Source organism: Rhinoraja longicauda, chromosome 7, assembly GCF_053455715.1.
Source record: "Rhinoraja longicauda isolate Sanriku21f chromosome 7, sRhiLon1.1, whole genome shotgun sequence".
Classification (NCBI taxonomy): domain Eukaryota; kingdom Metazoa; phylum Chordata; class Chondrichthyes; order Rajiformes; family Arhynchobatidae; genus Rhinoraja; species Rhinoraja longicauda.
Genome location: NC_135959.1, coordinates 15,573,536 through 15,600,465, shown reverse-complemented (window position 1 = coordinate 15,600,465; position 26,930 = coordinate 15,573,536). Strand labels below are relative to the sequence as shown.

The window sequence follows — 26,930 nt, the reverse complement described above, 5'->3', positions numbered from 1 at the left end:
GAGGGATTAGGTCACTTCCTGGGTCAGTCCCCTTGGGTCAGGTGGTCTGGGACTATAAAGGGTTTGGGTGTGTTGACTCACGTTCTTCTTGAGTGCGGTGTTTGATACCACAAGTAATAAAGTTATTAATTACTCACCTGGCGTCTGGCCTGATTACTGCGGTGACCGCACCCACTACAGTATCACTAAATGCTGGAGTAAGTCATCAGGTCAGGCAGTATCTCAGGAGAGAAGGAATGGGCGACGTTTCGGGTCAAGGCCCTTCTGAAGAAGGGTTAAAGAAAAGCTATCCTGGACCCTGAGGGACTGCCCAAGATCGCCATAGTGACCACTTCTGTACGCATGCTAATTACTAAGTTTGTAGAACAAAGTCAATTACTTCCACATACACCCTCTTTTTATAAACTGTTTTTGCATTCTCAGCACACTAACACTTAGCAACAAATAACTTGAGATACTGGAAGCAAAACTGCTGCAACACACATTGAGTGCCCACATCGAATTACCACCAGAAACTAAGTAGAAAATTGTCCCAAACTGAAAGTTCTAGGTAGGCAAAACATTCTCCTTTTGTGCAAATTTCAATTTAACACTGATTATGATTAAAGTTCATTTTAAATGTTGACAAAATGTTGAGAATGCCAAATTACAGACATAAAATAGCGAATTTGACTTCTCTAACTTCAGATAATTCCTCTGTCCCTCTTTCCCCACCCCAGTTCTCCCACCTGGCCCGCTGAGTTACTCCAGCATTTTATGTCTACCTTCGATTTGAACCAGCATCTGCAGTTATTTTCCTAGACATGGAATACAATATAGTTTTCACTGCAAAGCTACACAAACAGTGATGAGCTTGGAAAACAATATAAATTGTAACACAACAGGAATGGACTAATTAACATTCAAATTAATTCTGATGCAAATTACTTGTTTTATAAACACGAGAATAGACTCAATTACCACTTTTGTCTCAAACTTTGTGCCACATCAACCCCATTCACATGAAGCAACAATTCTACTGGAGGTTAAAGCTTCTGTGGCACCATTTAAAGTAATTTCTCCTCAGAATTACAATTCTATGAAAGATCAATTTCAAACATGTTTTTTTATTGTGGTTTTTCAAAGTTTTTGCTACAAACATACAAAATGATTCCCCAATCCTAAATATTTGCAGAAACAGAAAATAGTTGGCTATTTATTTAATGAATGCATCATGGTTTTAACCATTCCCTTTGATAAAACATTCCATATCTAACAATTCTCTACAAAAAAAGTAATTTAGCCTAATCCATTTTTCCTCAATCTGAATTTTAAATTACTCATTAATTCCCCAACTTTGGAAAATAAAATTTTCCTTATCACCATGTCAAAACTATTATCTTTATGACCTCCAAGATTCCTCAGCCATCTAATATCAGAGAAAACTCAGTATTTCCAGCAATCAACAGTTCATCGAGTCATCCTATAGAGTACACTGAAAATCACTTTAATGTGCTTTGTACAAAATATTAATTATATAATATCCTGTGAAATAACCATGACCATTTACAAATGTAGAAAACATTTAATTCAGTAAAAATGTTTAGATTTATCGCAACTCTTTAATATGATACTTTCTCATGTTGGCTTGCAATGTTGTTTTGCCATATGCATTGAAGGTGCTGAAATAATTCTCTTCAATTTTTGTGGAAGTGGGTGGCACAGAAGCCACTTAAAACTTTTCCACATCTTCAATGACAGATGCAGATTTGTTAAGACAGCTTTGCTTGGAGACATTTCTGAACATCCGTATGAGTCACAATGCCTTGAAGGGAATTAGTGTTAAATTGTTTTTGTACTATTTCTGCCTGTTTATGGTGCTTTGAGTGGGTTTGAATATTCATGATAGATCTCACAAAATGAGAGGTCTGTTCAACAGTCAGTTGCTTGCATGACCTTTGATGTGAATATCTTTCTAATCTAACTGAAATGACCACATGGTCAAGGGAGTGCCAATAGTTAACTTGCTCCAGGTATCTTATAACTTGACTCAAAGGATGGTGTTCATGATAATTGGCCAAAATACCGAATAACAAAATGTTTATAACTCAGTTAGCATAGTTCTTTCCAACCTCTCCTTTCCTAACCATCCCAGAGATTTGATTCAGATCTGTTGAATATTTTTTTTAATGTCCTCTGGGTTACATAAAGATGTATTATTGCCACAGGCCTATTCATCTTCCCAGCAGTCATTCTTGCAGCTTTTTCCATTGCAGAGCTATTTAAACCAGAGGACGTGGGCTTTAGATAAGGGTTCAGAGTTTAAAGGGGATTTGAGGAATATCTTTTCACCGTGAGGGTGGTTGGAATCAGCAATACACTACCTGATGGAGCAGTGAAGGTACCACAGCATTTAAGCAATTGGTAATGGTTTATTATCATGTGTGCAGAGAAAGTGAAGAACTTTTATATGGTACCCAGTGAAATCATATCATGCACAAGTACAATCAAGCCATATAAAAAATTGACAGGTAGTGCAAAGAGAAAAATAACCAAAGTGCAGAATATAGTGCTACAGCATTAGTGTTACAGCTACAGAGTAAGTTCAGATGAAAGTGCAAGGGCCTCAATGGGGTAGATTGAGATATCGGGACTACACCCTTAGCTCATGGAAATCCATTTAGTAATCTGATAACAGCAGGGAAAAAGCTGTGTCTGAATCTGATGGTATTCTTTCACACTTTTGCATAACGGGAGGGAGAAGAGCAGCAAATGTAAGCAGTCCTCGATTAGTAAATGTAAGCAGTCCTCGAGCAGCAAATGTAAGCAGTCCTCGATTATGTTGGCTGCTTTTCTGAGGCAGCGTGGTGCAGATGGATACATGGGCAGCGCTGATGACAAACCAAGCTACATACCCAAAGGATGCTTTCACTGGTGCATCTGTAGAAATTGTTAAGAGTCGCTAAAGACATGCCAAACGAACTTCATTTATCTTGAAAGGAAGTGTAGGCATTGTTGTGCTTTCTTGGCCATAGCATCAAGGTCAAATTGATGCTGATATTTACACCTGCACCTTGAAGCTTTCGACCATCTCCACTTCAGCACCATTGATGATGACTTGGGTGTGTACATCAATCCATCAGTCTTTGGAAGCTATTGCACCAATTTATCCTCCCTTGCCTCTTCCTGCCCATGATTACTCCAAAGATCAAGCTACATGATGCCCAAAAATTCAGTATTCCACACTAAAAGACAAATTCATAACTGCAACCCAATTTCAGAACACAAAAAATGCAAGTACAAAGTTCACATTTCCATCTTTCCAAGAACAACAGATGGCGGTAACTAGAAACTTTGATTCACTTCATCTAAGCAGACGTGGATCAGAAAGAAATTTACAATAAAAATGGTGATTATATTAAAAAAATCTATTTACAAAGCTAATTAAAATGACCACCTCATCTAAAAGCCTCATGAGTACAGATATAAATAGTCTTTAAAATAATTCTATTTCAAGTGTGCTTATTTCAAACTTCAGTACGTAAAATGTATTCAATAATTCTGCATCAGAGAAAGCCTAAATTAGCAATTAACCATATAAAATACACACAATCTAAGAGTCGGTCAAAAAACCAAAGACAACAAAACTAGGAAAACAAGTGGGTTAAACCTAAAGCACCTATCAAATATTCGCATAGTATAAAGCCAAGATTGCAAAATATTCCTTTGTTTAGAAATAGTTTAAAAATATCTCCCCAATTGCGATTATCCTTTGAAATACTGTACTGGTATCCCATAACACCATGTCTCAGCTAAAGACTAAATTCTAACTCAAACGGTTAGGGTTGAAGGAGGGTGGGAGGTATATATCATGTCAAGTATTCCTTGACTTCTCATACATTCCATACTTGGGCTGAAAAGCCAACATATGCCAAATAAGGATACTCGAATAAGGATTTGTCTCAGCCATAACAGTGGACTTCCATACCATCCAAAATGTACAGCAACATCAAACTAACAGTCCAAAAATTGCAATTTCACTGCTTTTATGAATTGTCTTTTAAAACAGCATGTTTTGTATTGACAGAGCAAGCCTTCAAACCTGGACAAATATTTATATTTTTTTGGAGTGAAATACTGGGCGTTTTTTGGGTGCCTTTTTTTTTTACAGTTGGAAAACAACTAAGATATTTGAACATAAATCTCCTGATAGCAGATATCTGCAACTAAAATTGTTGAAATCTTAGGTCAAGCCTTGATGCACAAAGTGAAATAATGTTAATGTTTCAGAAGGTTGGCTTCCTATTCTGAAGGCAAAGCCGCATCATTTGCTCAAGCATCTAGAAACATGAGTTGAAAAAGATTTCAAATTCCATGAGAGCTAATTTTATTTTTTATCTTAAATGCTTGGGCTATGACTTATGAATTCTATGAGGACTCATTTCCATTTCCCAAAAGGCTCAAGCAGAAGAGTCTCTGCTGGCTTGGAAATATACACAGGATGGAAAATGGACGCATCCCCTAAGATGTGCTATACGGGGAGGTTGACAATGCACGGAGGTCAAGAGGAAACCTAATCTTCGTTACAAGGATATTAAAAGAGATATGATAAATTTAAACATTAGCACCTACAATTGGAAAGCAGCTGCTGAGGACCGGGTGAGGTTGAGAAAAAACCTCCAGGCACACATGAAGCACCACTGCAGTTTGTGGGTCACGATCCTGGAGGCCAGGTGCCGTTGCCACAAAATGGTCAGCGGCAACAGTAACACTCCCAATCCAAAGGAGAGAACAGGGACTACTTCACCTGTGGAAGAGTCAGCCTGACAAGGAAAGGGATCATCAGCCACAGCAGGAAATGCAATAACAGATGAAACATTCCCCTCTCCAAGCAGGAAAAACGTCAAACCCGTACTCTCTCGTAGATGGACGGAAGCTAAAATACAAACAACCAAAACATGGGGTCGCCAGTATTCAATGGAAGGACTTGGTTAGCTAATTTCATTCATTCTCATTTAAAACCTTTAATTTGTTATGCTTACCGCATGTTATGCATAAAATATTAATGACACATATTTATTTGTGAATACTAAGGAGGGGTCCCAGGAGTAACATTGTTTGTTATTATCTGCAGGAAGTTTGCAGTTCCATCCTTAATGGATAACAAGGACTTAGTGCCTTGTCAATACTGAGAACCCAGGATCGCCATAGTGATAAAATGCCAGAAGAACTCGGGTCAGACAGCATCAGTGCAGCTAAATAGGCAGTTGACGTTTTGGGTCGTGACACTTCACCAACCCAGATAAAGAGTTTAGACTGCCAACGTTGACTGTCCATTTCCCTCCACAGAAGCTGCCTGACCCACTGAGTACATCAAGTTTGTTTTTTGATCCAGACTCCAACACCTGTAGTCCCTTGTGTGTTGTCATAGCAATAAACCGTTGAAGAACTCATCTGGTTGTTCCATTAATGGGGGCAATTAGAGGGAAACAAAGGAAGTAAAACCTGTGAACTTAAGTGACAGCTGCAAGGAACAATCTAGCAGGTCTGTCTATGGAGAGTAAATATTGATAATCTCTGAGGGATAAACTATAGCAGAGGTTCTGATTCAAAGGACGAGAATTATCCAAAATTGTGAATCGGATATCAAATCCAGCAAGCTGCGATGTACTCAGATGGAAGCTGAGCTGTGGCTCCTCAAACTTACAGCGTACATCATTAGAACAATGCAGGAGGCCACACACAGATATGTTCTGCAAAGCAATCATCCAATCTAGGTTAATTCCCGGAATGGTGGGACCGTCATATGTTGAAAGACTGGAGCGACTAGGCTTGTATACACTGGAATTTAGAAGGATGAGAGGGGATCTTATCGAAACATAAAAGATTATTAAGGGGTTGGACACATTAGAGGCAGGAAACATGTTCCCAATGTTGGGGGAGTCCAGAACCAGGGGCCACAGTTTAAGAATAAGCGGTAGGCCATTTAGAACAGAGATGAGGAAAAACTTTTTCAGTCAGAGAGTTGTGAATCTGTGGAATTCTCTGCCTCAGAGGGCAGTGGAGGCCAATTCTCTGAATACATTCAAGAGAGCTAGATAGAGCTCTTAAGGATAGCGGCGTCAGGGGGTATGGGGAGAAAGCAGGAACGGGGTACTGATTGAGAATGATCAGCCATGATCACATTGAATGGCGGTGCTGGCTCGAAGGGCCGAATGGCCTACTCCTATTGTCTATCTGCATTTAGTTTCTACTATGTACAGCTGACCATATGAAGAGTCAACTAAACTGCCCAGTACAAGAGAATCATTGGTTCACCTGGCCCCTTGTATGGTGAAATAAATATAGAAAAAGGGCAAGTGCTACATCTCATACCTTTGCACAGTGAAGCGTTGCAAGGGGAGTGAATGGTAAAGGTGGAACGACAGAGTCATAATTAGCTCTTTTGGAATGCTAAAAACAGAATGGGAAAGTGGAGTTGCATCGAATGTGAAAAATTGCAACATTGAAAACTGAGCAGACAGCAGAGGTTCAGGAAATAGATGGATGCAAGAAGTTCCATTAACAATAGCAAAGTGTTGTGTCAAATTTGCACTTACAGCAAAGAAACAATACTAACAGGTGAGAAATATACCTAGCTCTATTCGAACTATACATGCAAAGACAAAATACAAGTACTCACTACCCTTCTAGATACATGATCAGTTACCATCAGACTTCAAATTTCACTTTATTCTTCGAGTCCCAGACTCAGATATTCCATGGGAATCTGTCCTATTTCCTTCTGTAATCCCAGGTTTTCTTGCTGTTCCAGAGTGCAGTAAGGAGTTCAGTATGGTTAAATCCTGCTTCCAAGATCCATTTCCCTCCTCCCCCTCCAAGAATCACATTAATAATCCCATGAAGATCAAATTGACTTCAGCCATCTATATAGTGTGACACTATTAGTTGTCACACTATTGCCTCCATTTTCACTAAACAAATGCCTTTTAGTTATTGGCACTAAGCCATGCAGATGAGCATGGAAATGTAAAATGTAAAATAAATTTGGACAGTTTCATGGATAGAAAAGGTATAGACAGATATGGGTCTAACACAAGACTAGTCTGGACAGGCATCTTATCATTTTCTTTCCTTCTGTCGCCTCCGCCTCTGTGCCTTATTCTATGGGAAGGAGTCCTCACCACCCAGTGATGACCCCTTCTCCACCGGTCCACCCCTGCCTCTTGGACTCCCCAGAACGGCCTTCTACCCTCTCTAAACCTCTATTTCTAACTACCGGCATGAAATCAACCATCTCAACTTTTCCACTCCCCTTACCTATTCCAACCTCTGAACGTACAGCCCTACACTCACTCTGCAGCAAGCCTGACATTATAAACAAACCCGCCGACAAGGGAGGTGTCGTGGTAGTCTGGCGCACTGATCTGGCTGAGGCCAGGCGACAGCTCTCAGACACCTCCTCCTACTTATCCTTGAACCATGATCCCACAGATGAGCACAAGGCCTTAATCTCAAACACCATTACTGATTTCATCACTTCTGGCTGCCTGCCTTCCACAGCCTCCAACCTTATCATTTCCCAGCTCCGCACAGCCCATTTTTACCTTCTCCCCAAAATCCACAAACACAAATCCACAAACACAACTGCCCTGACAGACCCATTGTTTCTGCCTGCTCCTGTCCCATGGAAATGATTTCCACGTACCTCGACTCCTATCCCGCCTGGTCCAATATCTCCCGACCTATGTCCATGATACCTCACATGCCCTTCGTCTCTTTAATGACTTCCGCTTTCCAAGCCCCCACTCCCTCATCTTTACTATGGACATTCAGTCACTCTATACCTTCATCCCCCACCAGGAAGGCCTTAAAGCCCTCCGTTTCTTTCTCGACTACAGAACCACCTAATTCCCTTCTACTAACACTCTACTCCGCCTAATGTAGCTGGTCCTCACCCTCAATAACCTCCTTTGACTCCTCCCACTTCCACCAAGTCCAAGCGTAGCTAGAGACACCCGCATGGGCTCCAGGTATGCTTGACTCTTTGTAGGGTATGTTGAACAATCCTTGTTCCAGGCGTACACTGCCCCATCCCCGAACTCTATCTCCATTACATAGATGACTGCATTGGTGCTATCTCCTGCACCCATGCAGAACTCATGGACTTCATCAACTTCACCACCAATTTTCATCCTGCACTCAAATTTACTTGGACCATCTCCCTCCCCTTTTTTAATCTGTCTCCATCACAAGAAATAGACTTTGACTGATGTCTATTACAAACCCACTAACTCCCACAACTATCTCAACTACACTTCTTCCCACCCTGCTTCCTGCAAAGACTCTATCCCCTACTCCCAATTCCTCAGTCTACGCCACATCTGCGCCCAAGTTGAGATGTTCCATACTAGAACATCTGAGATGTCCTCATTCTTTAGGGGACAGGGAATCCCCTCTCCCATCATAGATGAGGCCCTCGCTTATGTCTCCTTGGTACCCCGCAGCTCAGCCGGCGTGAAACAACCTGATCTCCCTGTTGCAAGACACTTTGATTCTCCTTCCCATTCCTGTACAGACCTTTTTGTCCTCTGTCTCCTCCATTGGAAATTGGAGGAACAGCATCTCATATTTCACTTGGGCAGTTTACAGCCCAGTGGTATGAATATTGATTTCTCTCAATCCAGGTAGCCCTGGAATTCCCCCTCTCTCTCTCTATCCATCCCCCACCCACGTCACAGCTTACAATGGCCTGTTGCCTTTATCATTGTTACTTTTTTGCACATCTTTCATTCATGATCTTTATCTCTTCACATCTCCTTCTGTATCACTGGTTTCCCTTATCTCTAACCAGTCTGAAGAAGGGTCTTGACTTGAAAGGTCACCCATTCCTTCTCTCCAGAGATGCTGCCTGTCCCGTTGAGTTACTCCAGCTTTTTGTGTCTATCTTCATCTTATCATCATGGTTGATATAGGCTGAAAGGCCTGTTTGTCTACAGTATAATTCTACTATTCTGTGACCTCTCCATGTGGGGTAGGGGGGAGGGGAACAAATTGCCAGTGCAATTGTAACATTGCCAGTGCCGTTGGTGGCCGCTATTTTTATACCTTGGGTATGCAAGCAATGAATTTCACTGTGCCTTGTCACATGTGACAATAGAGCATTCCATTCTATTCCAGCACTCGCTTAAAAACTGAGCAGCTAGGAGGACATATCATACTTACGTGGATAAAGGTATGTATTGCAAAATGTTGGGGTAACAGGGGAGAGGGAGAACAAGGCAGTAGAAGAGAAAGGATCTTAATCACATAAACCAGTTATACTTTTTAAATGACGGTTATTATTGCACTATCCCAAGAACTTCACCTGTGCATTTTATAAGGTAATTATATGGGTAGCAAGAACTCGGCCAATGGAAGAGATGGAATTCAAAGTAGCAGCATTGAAGTAAGTGAGGGAGAGAAGGTAGCAAATTGAAAGGAAAAGGATAGTGCATTTGACAGTTGGGACTTAAAAAAAAAAATTGTAATATCACCCCCCCCCCCCCTTCCGTCACAAAACATGCTCAAGACTTTTCATTCTGATCATTTCCTTCCTCACATTTCCATTCCAGAAGTTAGATTCGGTTCACATTTCCATGCAATATTTTTGAGAATCCTTCTGAAATGGAACCTTGATCACTGAACAACTGAATTAAATAGAATAATTTTGATCGACTTACATGGGCAGGCAATGCGAAAATAAATCTTTTTTCATCATGTAATTACTTTTCCAAAATTATATCTGGAAACAATTTCAATTCTTTTTCCTTAAAAAAGGTACTTTGGAGTTATGTAATAATCTGCAGCAAATAAATTATGAAAGGAGCTTAGTTTCCATTTTGGAAATACTGTACAAGGGCAACACAGGCAGGGAGAAAATTAGAGTCAATATACAATTTCATTAATTTATTCCACACTGTCAAAAATACCAGTATCATTTTCCTTTTCTTTGAACAGAGGTTGACTTGATAAATCAAAAATAGAATTTCCAAACATGCTCCAAACGAAATCAGGCCGAATGTCAACCAGAGACACAGCGTGCCAATTTATGGTCATTTAGTTAAGGGGAAAAGGAGCAAGAACTGAGCAACATGATGCGATTTAGCAAGAGTTTTATTTCTGAGTGTGCAAAGTATAGAGGTATTTAGCACGCAAAAGCTTTTCACTGTACAATAAACTAAACAATAACAATAGAGGTGAATGGGAAATAACGACAAAGATGCAGATAATCTTGGCTGTAAAAATAATAACCAGAGAAACTACCTATGCAGCTTTTACCATCTGCAAAGGAATTTGAAATAAGCAGTGCACCCAATACAAATCTATCAGCAGTATTCAGTGGTGATGGAAGGTTATTGACAATCATTGGCTTCTCTTTTCAAACAGTACACAATTAGAATATTTCCAGAACATTTTCAATTACACATTTTACTGATGCAATCTCACATGAAAATGTGCAACAGCAGCCTTCTATGCAAGTCTACTTTTCATTTATGAAACTTCAGATCACCCCAAGGCCACAGGTGCAATCTGAATGCAATTCTTGCAATTAAGCCCTCTTATCAATGATGTCATTGTCGTAAATAAACAACCATTTCACTGCTTCTAAACTTATAGATCTGGCTATTTGGGTCTAAACAAATAATGGAAGATAGGAGTATGAAATATTGCAATGCATCAGCTATAATTTTCTGTTGTCCTAAAATGTTTATCTATAAAGTGGGGCGGGTCGGGGGTTGCTACCTTTCTGGAACATCAGAAGAGATCAACTCCTCAGGGGAGCATCATGGAACCAACTTTTCACACAGAGCACCACAAGGGACTGATATAATTGCTAACATTCATTGGCATATAATTACAAAACCTTTACACAGAAGGCTCACAATAAATTGGGCATGCATAGTACATCCATATATTAGCATAGTACTTCCATGGTATAGATTTCAATATTGCATATACAAGTTTCACTTTCCAGAAAGCAGGAGGTTTGCTTAACTTCCCCATTTTAAAGGGTCCAATGCCAAACATAACATTTTGCTCTTTTTTTTAGATCAACCAACTGAAAAGCAAATGGGTACTGTATGGTGGATCAGCTTAACCATCAATCCATTTATTAGATAAAACCTTTGAGCCTCCAAAGAACACCCTAGAAAAGATCGCTTGAGTTTTTGGCACTGGATTTGAGTTTTATTCCTATGTTATGAAACCACAACCCCAATTAAGATAAAAATCTAATTACTGCACGTTGAACAATTTAATGAACAGGCTCCCAGCATAAAATGCAGAAGGAACTCTAACATATCACTATGTCAAAAAACATTTTGCCATGATTGAATTCTTCTTCATTTCAACTTGAATGGGGGGAATCTAATTCTTCTGCAGACTTGCTTTCACAAAATTAGCTAATGGCTTTTTCTCTTAGCATATTTTGCTTAAGACATACAAAACCACAAATGTTACAACATCTAACAGATTACTGTTCTCTCATGCACCAAGATACAATGAAATTCTTTGCTGATGTGAAGCTCACAGTAATGATAAAAACAATATGGCATGTTGGCCTTCATAACGAGAGGATTTCAGTATAGGAGTAAAGAGGTTCTTCTACAGTTGTATAGGGCCCTGGTAAGACCACATCTGGAGTATTGTATACAGTTTTGGTCTCCTAATTTGAGGAGTGCAGTGCAGCGTAGGTTCACGAGATTGATCCCTGGGATGGTGGGACTCTCATAAGAGGAAAGATTGAAAAGATTAGGCTTGTATTCACTGAAGTTTAGAAGGATGAGAGGGGATCTTATAGACATATAAAAATATAAAAGGACTGGACAAGCTAGATGCAGGAAAAATGTTCCCAATGCTGGGGGAGTCCAGAACCAGGGGCCACAGTCTTAGAATAAAGGGGAGGCCATTTTAAAACGGAGGTGAGAAGGAACTTTTTCACTTGGAGAGTTGTGATTTTGTGGAATTCTCTGTCACAGAGGGCAGTGGAGGCCAAATCACTGGATGAATTTAAGAGAGTTAGATAGAGCTCTGGGGGCTGGTGGAACCAAGGGATATGGGGAGAAGTTGGGCACAGGTTCCTGATTGTGGATGATCACCCATGATCACAATGAATGGCAGTGCTGACTCGAAGGGCCGAATGGCCTCCTCCTGCACCTATTTTCTATGTTTCTATAATATGATACAAAACAACAGAATGATAGAAATTGTAATGCAAAAACCAAGCAAAGCAAAAAGTTCAATAATAGAATAAATAATAATGTAGCGTTAAAAGTACGAGAACATAGCAACACCTCCAGGAACAGGGTGTGAAAGAGATGATTGGTTCAGGAGTGGATGGGAGTGAGGACAGGGAGAAGAGACGTATTGGGATTTTAAATAGCAAGAAGACGCGTCAATGTTGGAAAAAAAAAATCTTGATTTACCTCCCTTTTTCCTCCATAACAAATTCTGCAAGCATATATCAAGCCGTATCTCAAATTTTGGGGTAATGATTTGCGAATTCTGTAGGGACAAATATCTATAACCCAAACGGCTGTAACGTTGGGGTCGGCTGTACAAATGATTTAGTTGTTCACTGCAAATAGTACGCCACCTATGTTTTCTATTTCATAAGTTTGATTCGGACTGCATGCGATCGCTAATGGTTTTGATAACTGATCTAAACTGATCAGCCATGATTGAATGGCGGAGTAGGCATGGGCCGAATGGCCCAATTCTACTCCTATCACTTATGATCGAGTACAGTCAAACATCATAATCACGAAATGATCACTTCAGTGAATTAAACAGGGTCTTACAACATCTACATTAATTTCTTAACATTTCACTTTCCTACTATCATGGAAAATACCTATCGAGATTTTACTGAGGAATTTTACATATTCGTCTGCATTGGTCAGAACCAAATGATTATCCATGTTAACTGCATTTCAATATTCTTGTACGAGAGCTCCCTTGAATCAATTTTCAACCAGTCATCAAAATTGTTGATATTATGCAATTTAAGACATTTAAGCTTTTTTGAGTGCATAATCACAATATTATGCACAAAAAGCTATTGCATTTAAACATTTCCTTTCTGAACAGAACATTGATGTCTCCTTAAATCGTGCACATAGATAAATATCATTGCAGTTCGAGTAAAGCAGACTTACCTGTGTAAGCCATGTTCTTAGGATTGCCATAAGGAGTCCCAGGTTGAACGGGGCTATAAACAGGATTCATGATGGAAGACTAGGAACTCTAAGAAAAGAAAATACCATTTCAGATATTCAGATTTTTTTATCCATCTTACACAGCAGTATTTCTGTTGCAATTACTTTTAGTGCCATTTATAGATAACCAGTTATGCCTTAACATTAATACTTTTAATCGTCTTAAAGGTAAAAATGTTAGATAAGTGGAAAACCATTCAAAAATAAGCCAAGATTTGGGTATGGAATATAGAATGTGTAACTTATCTGTAGGATTATTATCAAGAAACAGTTACATCAGGTGAGCAGATATATATATGCCCATGTGTAATGAATAAAAGTTGATTAGAAGACGACTCACCATTTTCCACAAAATGGCTAGACCAACAAATTTAACAGAAAAAGCACCAAAAGAGTTTTCCCAAGGCATTGGCAGTACTCATTCCATTAGATTGAATAGAATTGTTCAATTGATGCAAAGTTACCAACCCTCCTACTAAACTTACCCAAGCTCTGCTTGAACCATGCAAGTATGCCCAGCTCTTGGATAGCTTATAGCATGCAAAATAAAGTTGTTCACTGTGTCTTGGTAAATGGGACCAATATATCACAGAAAAATATAGGGTCCAACATTTTAAGCATGCCACTCAACTACGACACTGAACTAGAACCATAAAATAATCTTAATACTTGAATGAAATCTTGTCCTTTGCCCCAGTGTTTGAGTTACAAACTGTTGCACGAAGCAGATAATGCATTCCATGGCATTTTTCAAAGGCAGCTGGAAATGGAGTAAATAGGAGCAAGCGATATTGCTAGTATTTTAAAACAACTTCAAGCCATTCACAAGAATACAAAGCAAAAGCATGAGTAGGTTACCTAGTCGCTCAAGACTGCCTCACTGTTCAATATGAACATGCCATCTCCCCATTGCCTCAACTCATCTTATGATAGTTCCACATTGCTCTCAATTCCCCTATATTTTCTAAATTAATCTGCCTCTTCAAATGCTTCCCATGCTCCAGCCTGGATGGAGAATTCCAGAGATTCACCACACCAAGAAGAAAATCCTATACATATCAATTTTAAAATCACGACTCCCTTATCTTGTAACAATGTCCTCCCAATCCGGAATCTCCCACCAGTGGAACATGTCTCTTTTGGGCCTTATGTTTGCACTGACAGCTTTTTTTTCCTGCTTGTCAATTTACAAAGTATCCAAGTTGTTTTCCCGTTTGTGATCAAATTTATGTTATAACTAATTCAGTCCGTGTGATGCAAATACAGTTCCCCAATTCATCACTGGCATTATATCCAATTAGCGTGATGGAAATACGTGTGATGTTAACAATTTTAACTATTTTCTATTTTTAAACTCCAATCCCTAGCAATAAAAAGCTAAATATGCCACTGTCTACCATTATTAGGTGCACTTGCCTTCACACTTTGTTTTTTATGCAAAAAACGATCTACCTCCCTCTGCACTTTCAAATTTGAGTCTGCTTTTAAATTCCAACTACCAAAGTGCACAATATGCTTTAAATTCCAATTGCCAAGATTTTGCCTATATATTCAACCTACTATAAAGTCCAAATTGTTCTTGCCACAGCATGCTCTTCTAACTATTTGTGTCATCAGCAGATTTGTTAACTTATACTGATCCTCCTCGTTCAAGTCTTAATATAGATTATAATTAAGAACCAAGGACTGATCCTTGAAGTACTCCACTGATTGCATGTTCCAAACTGAAAAAGACCCGTTTATTCCAACTACTTTCTATGTGATAATCAGTCCTTACACTATTCACACATTTGCTCCAATTTCACGAGTTCTGATCCTATGCAATAGCAATAGTGGCAACTTATCAAATTCCCTCTGCAAATCGAAATACACTATGTCCACAGGTTCCCGCTATCAATTTTACTTACATCCTTGAACTCTAGCAAATTTGACAAAAATGATTTCTTCTTCATAAACTGGCTTGACTGCATTAAGCTTTTCTAAATGTCTCGCTATATTTTAGTCAATTATTGGAATCATGGAAAATTTACAAACACAGGAGGCTATAATCCACCCCATCGTGTCTATGCCACTGAACAAAGAGCTACCCAGCCAAACCCCACAGGCCACACTAGGTTTATCGGCTTTCACACGACAGTTCAAGGGCACATCCAAGCAGTTTTTAAAAAAATTGTTGAAAGTTTGTCTCTTCCTCATTTTTAGACATTGCTATCCTGGGTGAAAATTAATTTTCATCAGCTCCCTCAAACTTTTTTTGTTAACCATTTTGTTTAAATTTTCTCCCTTGCTTTTTTCATTCTTCTGCCAAGATAAATTTTAAGCACCACAATTAAATCTTCTCTCCAAAGGAAATTAGCTTTCCACTTACAAATGCTGATTATCCAATTGGGCATTCGTTGTCTATAGGTTTTAGATTTCTGGGTATTTTGTTACTTCACAGCTGGCTCTGCAAAAGCCAGTTAGCCTCAAATCTTCAGCAGTGCCAAATGGTTACAGGTCAAGATCAGTAGGGTCGGATAATGTGTTAAACAAGATGGAGCACCTAGCAAGGAACAGGATCTGGAAACCATTGGGTAGCCTGAAGCACTGAGGGTTAGTGTTTGCATACACAAGACAATGAATGTGTACATACTGTGCGACAGCAATGCATGTGCAAGGAGATGGAAGAGTATAAATATCCACAATGAAGACCCTATTCCCTAATGCTTTGGTCACCAGTGCATCAATGCTTCTGGGGAAGAGGCTCTGCTGCATGGATATTAATGCACACACAATGATGGCCACAGATCTAGGTGCCACCCAACATACATGCATCCACTCTAACCATATGGCATCTGGTGACTATTGGCTACCCTTTGTCAAAATAAACCATACACAAACAACTTCCACTTCGTAATATGAAGTTTGGGTCTTGAAACTTCAGTTTTAATCCCAGGAGCAGCAGACACAAACGTGATTCTGTCCTAGCTCTGGAATCAATACTGATGCCCAGAAGTAAAACACAAAAAGGGAAGTATCCAGTTTAGAAAGCAAGGAGTTGTTGGGAACAAACAGAAATCCAAGTGAACCGCAGAACGAGTGGATTACCTCACAAACTATCCGACCACCCACATCAGCTGGCACCTCCTGCCCCATCTGTGGAGGTCCGTGGTTCCTATGTACATCTTCTCATGCAACTCAGAACATAGCCAGATGACTTGCTTCCCTTTCCCAGTCCAAAGGAACCGCATAAGAACTTGAAAAGTCAGCATTTTTCTTAAAATTGACAAACTTGCAATGCCATATAACTAGCTAGGATATTTAAAATTATTTACACAAATGTATGGGGGTAGACCACTCAGTACCTTAAGATGCTCTGCCATTTAATGTTTCTGGGTCAATTTAACATTCAACTATTGCTTATCTGGTATCTAACAACCTCCATTTTCAAAATAATTATTTAGTTAAATGGCCACGATGCAAATAATTTGGAGATGCATTAGAAATTTAGGCTCAGCACAATAAAATACTTTCAAAATATACAGTGCCCGCCATAATGTTTGGGACAAAGACCCATCAGTTATTTATTTGCCTCTGTACTCCACAATTTGAGATTTGTAATAGAAAAAAAATCACATGTGGTTAAAGTGCACATTGCCAGATTTTACTAGCGAAGAGGGCCCGTTGGGCCCATTCCCACACCCCCCATTCTCTCCTCCCCCAACCCCAATCTTAATCTCCCCACACCCCCCCCCTTTCCCCACGACCTCCCCTTTTCCCAGTACCCCTATTTCCCCCACCACCAAGCCCCCTCCGGACGACCCCTGTTGTCCCCCTCCCCAGTCCCCATTCTCAGACCCCGCCACCATTCTCTCTCCCCCAGACACACTCTTACTCTCCCCCCTTTCCCCAGCACACCCCTTTCCCCTACTCTCTTTCCCCCAGCACCAACAGGTCCCGGGGGGGGGGGGGGGGGGGGCCGGGAACGCATCAGTGAAAGTTCCGGGGGGGGGGGGGGGTGCGCATTAGTGAAAGGTCCGTGGGGGGCGGGGGAGCGCATCAGTGAAAGGTCCGGGGGGTGGGTGGGGAGCGCATCAGTGAAAGGTTCGGGGGGGGGGGAGGGGGGGGATAGCGGGGAGATGGTCTCCCGGGTGTGGGAAAGAGGAGAGAAGCAAGGGGAGAGAGGAGAGGTGAGCCCATACGCACAGAAACGCCACGCTGAAAGCCTTCAATAAATCAGTAGGAGGGGGGTTGCGCGAGCTTTTTGACGTCACACGCTGAAGGCAATTGAAAAAACGGCTGGATTTATTTTTTATTTTTACTAAAACCTCTGTAGCTTAAAAAATAAACGACCGAATTTAAAAAAAACATCATTTTCGGCAAGCGTCCAGCGGTGTGATTAGGCGGCGCAAAAATTGTGGCGCTACGGTTTACCGTTTTGCCGTAATCAGCCGAATCAGTGAAATATATCTACAAGTGAGGAGATGCCGCTCATGCGTACTGAGCACAGCCGCACCACAGCGCCCCCCTAAAAACCTTCAATAAATCAGGGGGGGCAGCGCTTTAAAACCTCTAACTTAAAAAAATATGCGACCAAAATAAATTTAAAAAACATTTTCCAGCAGCTGTCCGCGTGGTGATTAAGGCGGCGCAAAAATCGTGGCGCTACGGTTTACCGTTTTGCCGTAATCAGCGAAATCACAGATATATACATATACATTTAACACAAGATCTGACTTTTAATAAGATAGATTAAAGGGTATTTCTATACATTTTGGTTTCACCATGTAGAAATTGCAGCAGTGTTTATACATAGTTCCCCCATTTGAGGGCACCATACTGTTTGGGACACAGGGCTTCACAAGTGTTTGTAATTGCTCAGGTGTGTTTAATTGCCTCCTTAATGCAGGTAAAAGAGAGCTCTCAGCACCTAGTCTTTCTATCACCTTTGGAAACGTTTATTGCTGTTTATCAACGAGGATCAAAGTTCTGTCAAAGAAGCCATCATGAGACAGAGAAACAAGAATAAAACTGTTAGAGACATCAGCCAAACCGTAGGCTTACAAAAATCACAAAGGGACTGGCAGGCCATGGAAGACCTCCACAGCTGATGACAGAAAAATTCTCTCTATAATAAAGAAAAATCCCCAAACACCTATCTGACAGATCAGAAATACTCTTCAGGAGTCAGTTGTGGATTTGTCAATGACTACTGTCTGCAGAAGACTTCATGAACAGAAATACAGAGGCAAGATGCAAACCACTGGTTAGCTGCAAAAATAGGATGGCCAGGCTACAGTACTAAAAAAAGCAACCACAGTTCTGGAAAAAGGTCTTGTGGACAGATGAGACAAAAATTAATATATCAGAGTGATGGCGAGCAAAGTATGGAGGAGAGAAGGAACTGCCCAAGATCCAAAGCATACCACCTCATCTGTGAAACACGGTGGTGGGGATGTTATGGCCTGAGTATGTATGGCTGCTGGAGGTACTGGCTCACTTATCTTCAATGATGATACAACTGCTGATGGTAGTAGCATAATGAATTCTGAAGTGTACAGACACATCCTATCTGCTCAAGTTCAAACAAATGCTACTCTCCAGAGATGCTGCCTTCTCTCCAGAGATGCTGCCTTCTCTCCAGAGATGCTGCCTTCTCTCCAGAGTTGCTGCCTGTCCCACTGGGTTACTCCAGCATTTTGTTTACCTTCGATTTAAACTAGCATCTGCAGTTCTTTCCCACACAAAGTCCTTCTCGGCACGAGTTAATTGCTTGCACAATGAAAATTGGAGTAGAGGACAATAAAAGATATTCCTATTAGAGAAATCAACAGACCCTAAATTTAAGAGGAAGTTTTTCTCACTATAAATAACTTGGTCTGTAGGTATGGCTGCATTGCAACATTTGTCTTTTGTTTTCATTTTGATTATATTTCTCTCACTGTCAATAACTTAGACTACAAGTAATTGCTGGATAGCAATGGTCTGTCTCCCACTGCTTTTCATTTATCTTGCATGAAGTGAGACCAAGCCATGGATTGCATCTTTTTACACATTTTATTTCAAAATTCTCAGCTTGTATTCTACTTTTTTTAATGAGCCAAGTTCTATTGTGTCACCGACTGTATTTTGCACATTCCTTCCTCCTGTGCGCTGATTCAACCCCCAGTTCGAACATTGAAAAAAGAATTGCATAAAAGCAACTTTGTGCTACTAAAAATTGATGTTTTAATTCTTCAGATAATGCTCTAGTCATTGATTTCTCCTTGTGGGATGAATTTACTAGCTTTAATCATTCCTTTTAATTTAAGAAGTGTAAGAAAATAACTGCAGATGCTGGTACAAATTGAAGGTATTTATTCACAAAATGCTAGAGTAACTCAGCAGGTCAGGCAGCATCTCAGGAGAGAAGGAATGGGTGACGTTTTGGGTCGAGACCCTTCTTCAGACTGATGTCAGGGGGGCAGGACAAAGGAAGGATATAGGTGGAGACATGAAGACAGTGGGAGATCTGGGAAGGGGGAGGGGAAGAGAGAGACTTTTCTTTTAATTTTATCTGTTCATATTGAGCCATGATCATGTTGAATGGCAGGACAGGCTTGAGCGACCAAATGGCCTTCCGCTTCTATTTTCTTATGGTCTTAGTTTTTTCTCCTATAGACAATAGACAATAGGTGCAGGAGTAGGCCATTCAGCCCTTCGAGCCAGCACCGCCACTCAATGCGATCATGGCTGATCACTCTCAATCAGTACCCCGTTCCTGCCTTCTCCCCATACCCCCTCACTCCGCTATCCTTAAGAGCTCTATCCAGCTCTCTCTTGAAAGCATCCAACGAACTGGCCTCCACTGCCTTCTGAGGCAGAGAATTCCACACCTTCACCACTCTCTGACTGAAAAAGTTCTTCCTCATCTCCGTTCTAAATGGCCTACCCCTTATTCTTAAACTGTGGCCCCTTGTTCTGGACTCCCCCAACATTGGGAACATGTTTCCTGCCTCTAATGTGTCCAATCCCCTAATTATCTTATGTTTCAATAAGATCCCCCCTCATCCTTCTAAATTCCAGTGTATACAAGCCCAATCGCTCCAGCCTTTCAACATACGTCAGTCCCGCCATTCCGGGAATTAACCTAGTGAACCTACGCTGCACGCCCTCCACAGCAAGAATATCCTTCTTCAAATTTGGAGACCAAAACTGCACACAGTACTCCAGGTGCGGTCTCACCAGGGCCCGGTACAACTGTAGAAGGACCTCTTTGCTCCTATACTCAACTCCTCTTGTTATGAAGGCCAACATTCCATTGGCTTTCTTCACTGCCTGCTGTACCTGCATGCTTCCTTTCATTGACTGATGTACTAGGACACCCAGATCTCGTTGAACTCCCCCTCCTCCTAACTTGACACCATTCAGATAATAATCTGCCTTTCTATTCTTACTTCCAAAGTGAATAACCTCACACTTATCTACATTAAACTGCATCTGCCATGTATCCGCCCACTCACACAACCTGTCCAAGTCACCCTACAGCCTTATTGCATCTTCCTCACAATTCACACTCCCCCCCAGCTTAGTATCATCTGCAAATTTGCTAATGGTACTTTTAATCCCTTCGTCTAAGTCATTAATGTATATCGTAAATAGCTGGGGTCCCAGCACCGAACCTTGCGGTACCCCACTGGTCACTGCCTCCCATTCCGAAAGGGACCCATTTATCCCCACTCTTTGCTTTCAGTCTGTCAACCAATTTTCTATCCATGTCAGTACCCTACCCCCAATACCATGTGCCCTAATTTTGCCCACTAATCTCCTATGTGGGACCTTGTCGAAGGCTTTCTGAAAGTCGAGGTACACCATATCCACTGACTCTCCCCTGTCAATTTTCCTAGTTACATCCTCAAAAAATTCCAGTAGATTTGTCAAGCATGATTTCCCCTTCGTAAATCCATGCCGACTCGGAATGATCCCGTTACTGCTATCCAAATGCTCAGCAATTTCGTCTTTTATAATTGACTCCAGCATCTTCCCCACCACTGATGTCAGACTAACTGGTCTATAATTACCCGTTTTCTCTCTCCCTCCTTTCTTAAAAAGTGGGATAACATTTGCTATCCTCCAATCCACAGGAATTGATCCTGAATCTATAGAACATTGAAAAATGATCTCCAATGCTTCCACTATTTCTAGAGCCACCTCCTTAAGTACCCTGGGATGCAGACCATCAGGCCCTGGGGATTTATCAGCCTTCAGTCCCATCAGTCTACCCAAAACCATTTCCTGCCTAATGTGGATTTCCTTCAGTTCCTCCATCACCCTAGGTTCTCCGGCCCCTAGGTTCTCCACCATTGTCCTCCGCTTCTTTTCCCCTGTTACTTCCCTGTACTGAAATTTACCTTGACCACTCTTTATTTCACCTTCCATGCCAATTCCCATTTCCCTTTTGTTCCTTGCCCTCTCCTTTACTCTGTCAATTTTCCTCTTATCGTACTCATGCTTGTTCTTTTCTTGGCTATAATAATCCGGGTATGGATTTGTTATGTGATTGACTGGAATTGAAAATTAAACATGAAAGCCATGTTCTATACTGTTTCAAATGCACATCCCCAAAGAGGGTATTATCTGCAAGCAGTCTGGTTCAAGGTTGTGACATCACTATTATAATGGCCCCTCAGTTTGTAGCTACAATAATTCTGCATGACTTCGTTATGATTTGACAGGAATGACACTGCTTGATGCCCACTAATGCCTTTGTTTGTAGCAGATATATGAATTATTATTTTTCCATGGTACATGTATGGATTATCTGAAGTTTTTTTATTTTGTTGGAATTTGATAGTGTGCCAATCAATGGTGTTGAATCTCTCAGCATGTCAGAACAAATTATGAAAATGTCCAATCTCTCGGGCCTGGGGAAATTGCGGGTTTACATTCATAAACATTTGCTCAGAATTTAAAATGCTTTTGGGGAAACTTGATTTGAATGCAATATTTGCTGCAGGATGGCACAGCTGTAGAGTTGCTGCCTTACTGGAGCACCGGAGACCCGAGTTAGATCCCGACTACGGGTGCTGTCTGTACGGAGTTTGTACGCTCTCCCTGTGACAGTGTGGGTTTTCTCCGAGATCTTCGGTTTCCTCCCACACTCAAGATGTACAGGTTTGTAGGTTAATTGGCTTGGTGTATGTGTAAATTTTCTCTAGTGTGTAGGATAGTGCTCATGTACGGTGGGCCGAAGGGCCTGTTTCCATGCTGTATCTCTAAAACAAAATTGTGTAAGTTTGGGCTCATCTTTACTTCTTTAGAACTAAAATCTGGTTTTGTGCAGCAATTAATACAATTTTTTGTTTTCCTCTTTTTAAGGAAAAAAAGTATTGACACCTTGTATTGAGTTGGGAAAATGTAAGATACCTCACACTTTTAGCATGTACAAAACAGTGAGTAGCAACAATAGCCAGAAGGAAAATTGTTTGAGGGAATAATGAAAATAGTGAAGATTTATTTAATGTTCTGCAAAGTGGGAGGTATTCTGGCATGATTACTGTGTGAGGAAAGAGTCTTTAATAAGCCACTTTTCTAACGCTTTCAAATTTTCCATACAGAATTGATTAAATTATTTTAGGGCAACTGTTATAAACAATAAATCTTGATCAGACTTTTTTTCTCCATTCCAGCTTTATCAGAATGCTGGCTTATGGGGGGGGGGGGGGGGGGGGGTGTGCTTGAGAAAATACCCATGAATCTCGGAGTACAATAAGTATTTAATTCAAGGAGGAATTGCCCTACAAGTTATTGTGTCGGATAATTCTGAGTTTACAAGAATAAGGCATTTTCTGCAGCTCTATTTCAGCCACTACATCATCATTGTGTTCTCTCTAACCATCCTCATTAACCTATTAACCAAATGACTTTTTAAACTGCTTGGCACCATGGCAACCCTACCATTGCCCTATCTGAGATTCCTTTGTTACAAGCATCCCTCCCCTACCCTCTGTGACTTACAGCTACAGTGCCCTCCATAATGTTTGGGACAAAGACCCATCATTTATTTATTTGTCGCTGTACTCCACAATTTGAGATTTGTAATTGGAAAAATCACATGTGGTTAAAGTGCACATTGTCTGATTTTAATGAAGGCCATTTTTACACGTTTTGGTTTCATCATGTAGAAATTACAGCCGTGTTTGTACATAGTCCCCCCCATTTCAGGGCACCATAATGATTGGGACACAGCAATGTCATGTAAATGAAAGTAGTCATGTTTAGTATTTTGTTACATTTCCTTTGCATGCAATGACTACTTGAAGTCCGCGATTCATGGACATCACCAGTTGCTGGGTGTCTTCTCTGGTGATGCTCTGCCAGGACTGTATTGCAGCCATCTTTAGCTTATGCTTGTTTTGGGTGCTAGTCCCCTTCAGTTTTCTCTTCGGCATATAAAAGGCATGCTCAATTGGGTTCAGATCAGGTGATTGACTTGGCCACTCAAGAATTGACCATTTTTTAAGCTTTGAAAAACTCCTTTGTTGCTTTAGCAGTATGTTTGGGATCATAATGGTGTATCCTTATTGTTTTGATGTGTTTATGCTTTATTCTTAATTTTTAACTGTATGTTTGTGTTGTCATTTGTGAGCGGAGCACCAAGTATATGCATACTTGGCCAATAAACTTATTAATTCATTCATTGTCTTGCTGTAGAATGAACCACCGGCCAATGAGTTTTGAGGCATTTGTTTGAACTTGAGCAGATAGGATGTCTCTGTACACTTCAGAATTCATTATGCTACTACCATCAGACAGTCTTAAGAGGGGTCTTGACCAGAAACATCACCCATTCCTTCTCTCCAGAGATGCTGCATGTCCCGCTGAGTTACTCCAGCATTTTGTGTCTACCCGAGATGAACTTTGATGGACCACCACAATCCTGACATTCCTCCTGTGCAATTAAGTGCAATAGAGATTTTAGAGCATTTGTGTGGGTGGGTGCAGTGTAGCAAATTGCATACAAATGCAGAAACCTTTCCGTGAACTACTCATGATATTAATTTAGATACCTCAGATTACTGATAGAGTAGAATAGAACAAATGATCCAAATTAGGGTGGAAAAATCTGCTGAAATAACTCGGGTGCAGCGTCAGGCAGCATCTCTGTACAAGTAGAGGGAAGGTCTATGCTTTCTGACGCAGGGTCTCAACCCACAACATCAACAGCCCTCCGCCTCCAAAGAAGCTGCTTGACCTGCTGGGTTCTTCCAGAAGTTTTTGGGGAGGTTTTTTTAAATCGAAGAATCATGGAATGACGCAAACATGAAGAACAGTAAGTAATTTGATCCATTAGGTTTAAGCTGTTTTTTAAACTGCATTCAATTAGAAACACTGCCAGTCTTTCCTAAACTGTATCACAATTTTCAAATATTTGTTCAATTCCACTTTGAAAGTTATTACCAAAGCCAAAATTCTACATCCTTTGACAGTGTCCATGTCCCCAGCAACTCTCACCAACTTCAACAGATGCACCGTAGAAAGCATTTTATCGGGATGCATCAGTTTGGTTTGGAAACAGCTCTATCCAAGTCCGCAAGAAATTGCAGTAAATTGTGGACGCAACCCAGGCCATCACGCAAACCAACCTCCCTTCCATTGACTCCATTTATATCTCACTCTGCCGCAGCAAGGCCAGCAGCATAATCCAGAACTAATCGTATTATGGCCACTCCTCTTCTCCCTTCTCCTATTGGGCAAAAGGAATAGAAGTGTGAACCGCACACCTCCAGAATCAGGGACAGTGTCTTCAGATGTTATCAAGTAACTGAATCATACTACCACAACTAGCGAGCAGTCCTGAACTACCATCTACCTCATTGGAGACCCTCGGACTATCTTTGATCCGACTTTCTTGGCTTCATCTTGCACTAAACATTATTCTGTTATGTATCTGTACACGGTGAATGGCTTGATTATAATCATGAATTGTATTTCAACTGACTGGTGAGCACTCAACCAAAGCTTTTCACTGTATCTTGATACACATGACAATAAACTAAACTGCATTTCAAAACATTCAAGATACTATTTTTGAATATAACTCAACATGCAAACTATGCTCCACAGGTAACTCTAATGTCTACGTTTCTCCACATAATTCAAGGCCTCTTTTCCTGGCACTAAAGCAACTCAAAGGTCTGACATTCCTCACAAGTCTGTATTAAATTAAATCTAGGTTAAAGAAAGAATTGATACTTTGAAATGTTTATATTTTAACCATCTTAATCAATGATTTTTAGAACTATTTAAAATATAAAGATGACAGATCATTAATGAGATTATTTTGTATTGCACTTTTAAACTGTACACTAAAAATCCTTTAGGCATTGTTCTCCAAGAGCAAAGACAAATCTAAATCTTCAGGAGAGGTTGGATTAAAATAATGTGTAGGAAAGAACTGCAGGTGCCGCTTTAAACCGAAGATAGACACAAAATGCAGGAGTAACTCAGCGGGACAGGCAGCATCTCTGGAGAGAAGGAATGGGTGATGTTTCGGGTCAGCACCCTTCTTCAGACTCAAGAAGAGTCTGAAGAAGGGTCTCGACCCGAAACTTCACCCATTCCTTCTCTCCAGAGAAGCGGCCTGTCCCGCTGAGTTACTTCAGCATTTTGTGTCTATATTGGATTAAAGTAAGCAGGGTAACAATTTCAGAACATTCAGATTCAAGATTTTCAAATGCATTAAATTTCACTTTACCCATATATGATTCAATGCTTGGAATTTATATCATGTAAGAAAATGTATATTTTGGAAAACATTATAGGAGCATGGCACCTTTTCCATCTTAGCATCACCACTAAAAAACAATTCGATTACAGCACGACAGGGAATTTTAAATGAGCTATAGGGATTCATAATGGAAAATGACAACCAAAAGCAAAAATTATGAAGACACGGACACATAAATTATAGTTAAAACAATCGCGTACATATACTGAGTGATGCACATTTCATTTCTGTTGGTGTCAGAAAGACAATGATAAAAGGCATGGAGATGGGAAATAAATTAGATTTATCAGACTTAATCAAGGTCATCATTCACCCTTCTCATGTATGTTGACCCCCTCCTTACCCAAACGCAATTATGCTGCCTACATCTTCCAACTCTTCTGTCACTGTCTGCTAACCACACCTACAAAACTATTCTGATATTATACGATGAATCAGTAATCCCATATGTTCCATACATTTGCCATGTTTTTATCTACAGTATCCAGAGGGAAGGAGAGAGGACTCTGCCAAATTAGTTCAACAAAATATCCAAATTTTCACGACTCCAGGAAAGAGCTCTTACCAATTAAAACCCCACAATTAGGTCACCTCTAACTTTCTAACTCCAACCCAAACCATGTTAAAGCAGTCTGATTTCAATCTTTTTTGTTAAAGGCTTATATTAAATTTAACAGAGATATCTACTTGCTTTCCCCGAGTTAAAAATCGAATGTGATCACTAAATAAAAGGAATAAAATAATTCTAGTGATTCCAATCTTAAAATTAAGAAGCAATTTCCTTTGTTCTATTCCATTTAGTCAGAAAATGTCATTCCCAAAAAAGGAAGGTTATAGAGAATAAATCGTAGAATATTGAATGCTGCGGCAGAGCAGAGCAAACTGCAGAGTTTTTTTTTTAAAAAGTGCTTAAAGATAAATCGTCAATAAGATGGGTAAAAAGC

The 26,930-nt window shown here is 40.4% G+C and overlaps 1 protein-coding gene across 2 annotated transcripts in view; it reads right to left on the bottom strand.

Moving 5' to 3' along the window:
- fam168a (family with sequence similarity 168 member A) overlaps positions 1-26,930 on the bottom strand; it is a 75,183-nt gene that overhangs the window by 32,449 nt on the left and 15,804 nt on the right. For both annotated transcript variants that reach the window (XM_078402164.1, XM_078402162.1), the window contains exon 2: positions 13,179-13,266. In XM_078402164.1, coding sequence (XP_078258290.1) covers positions 13,179-13,248 — 70 coding nt within the window. In that variant the 5' untranslated portion in view covers positions 13,249-13,266. The remainder of the gene's footprint in view (positions 1-13,178; positions 13,267-26,930) is intronic.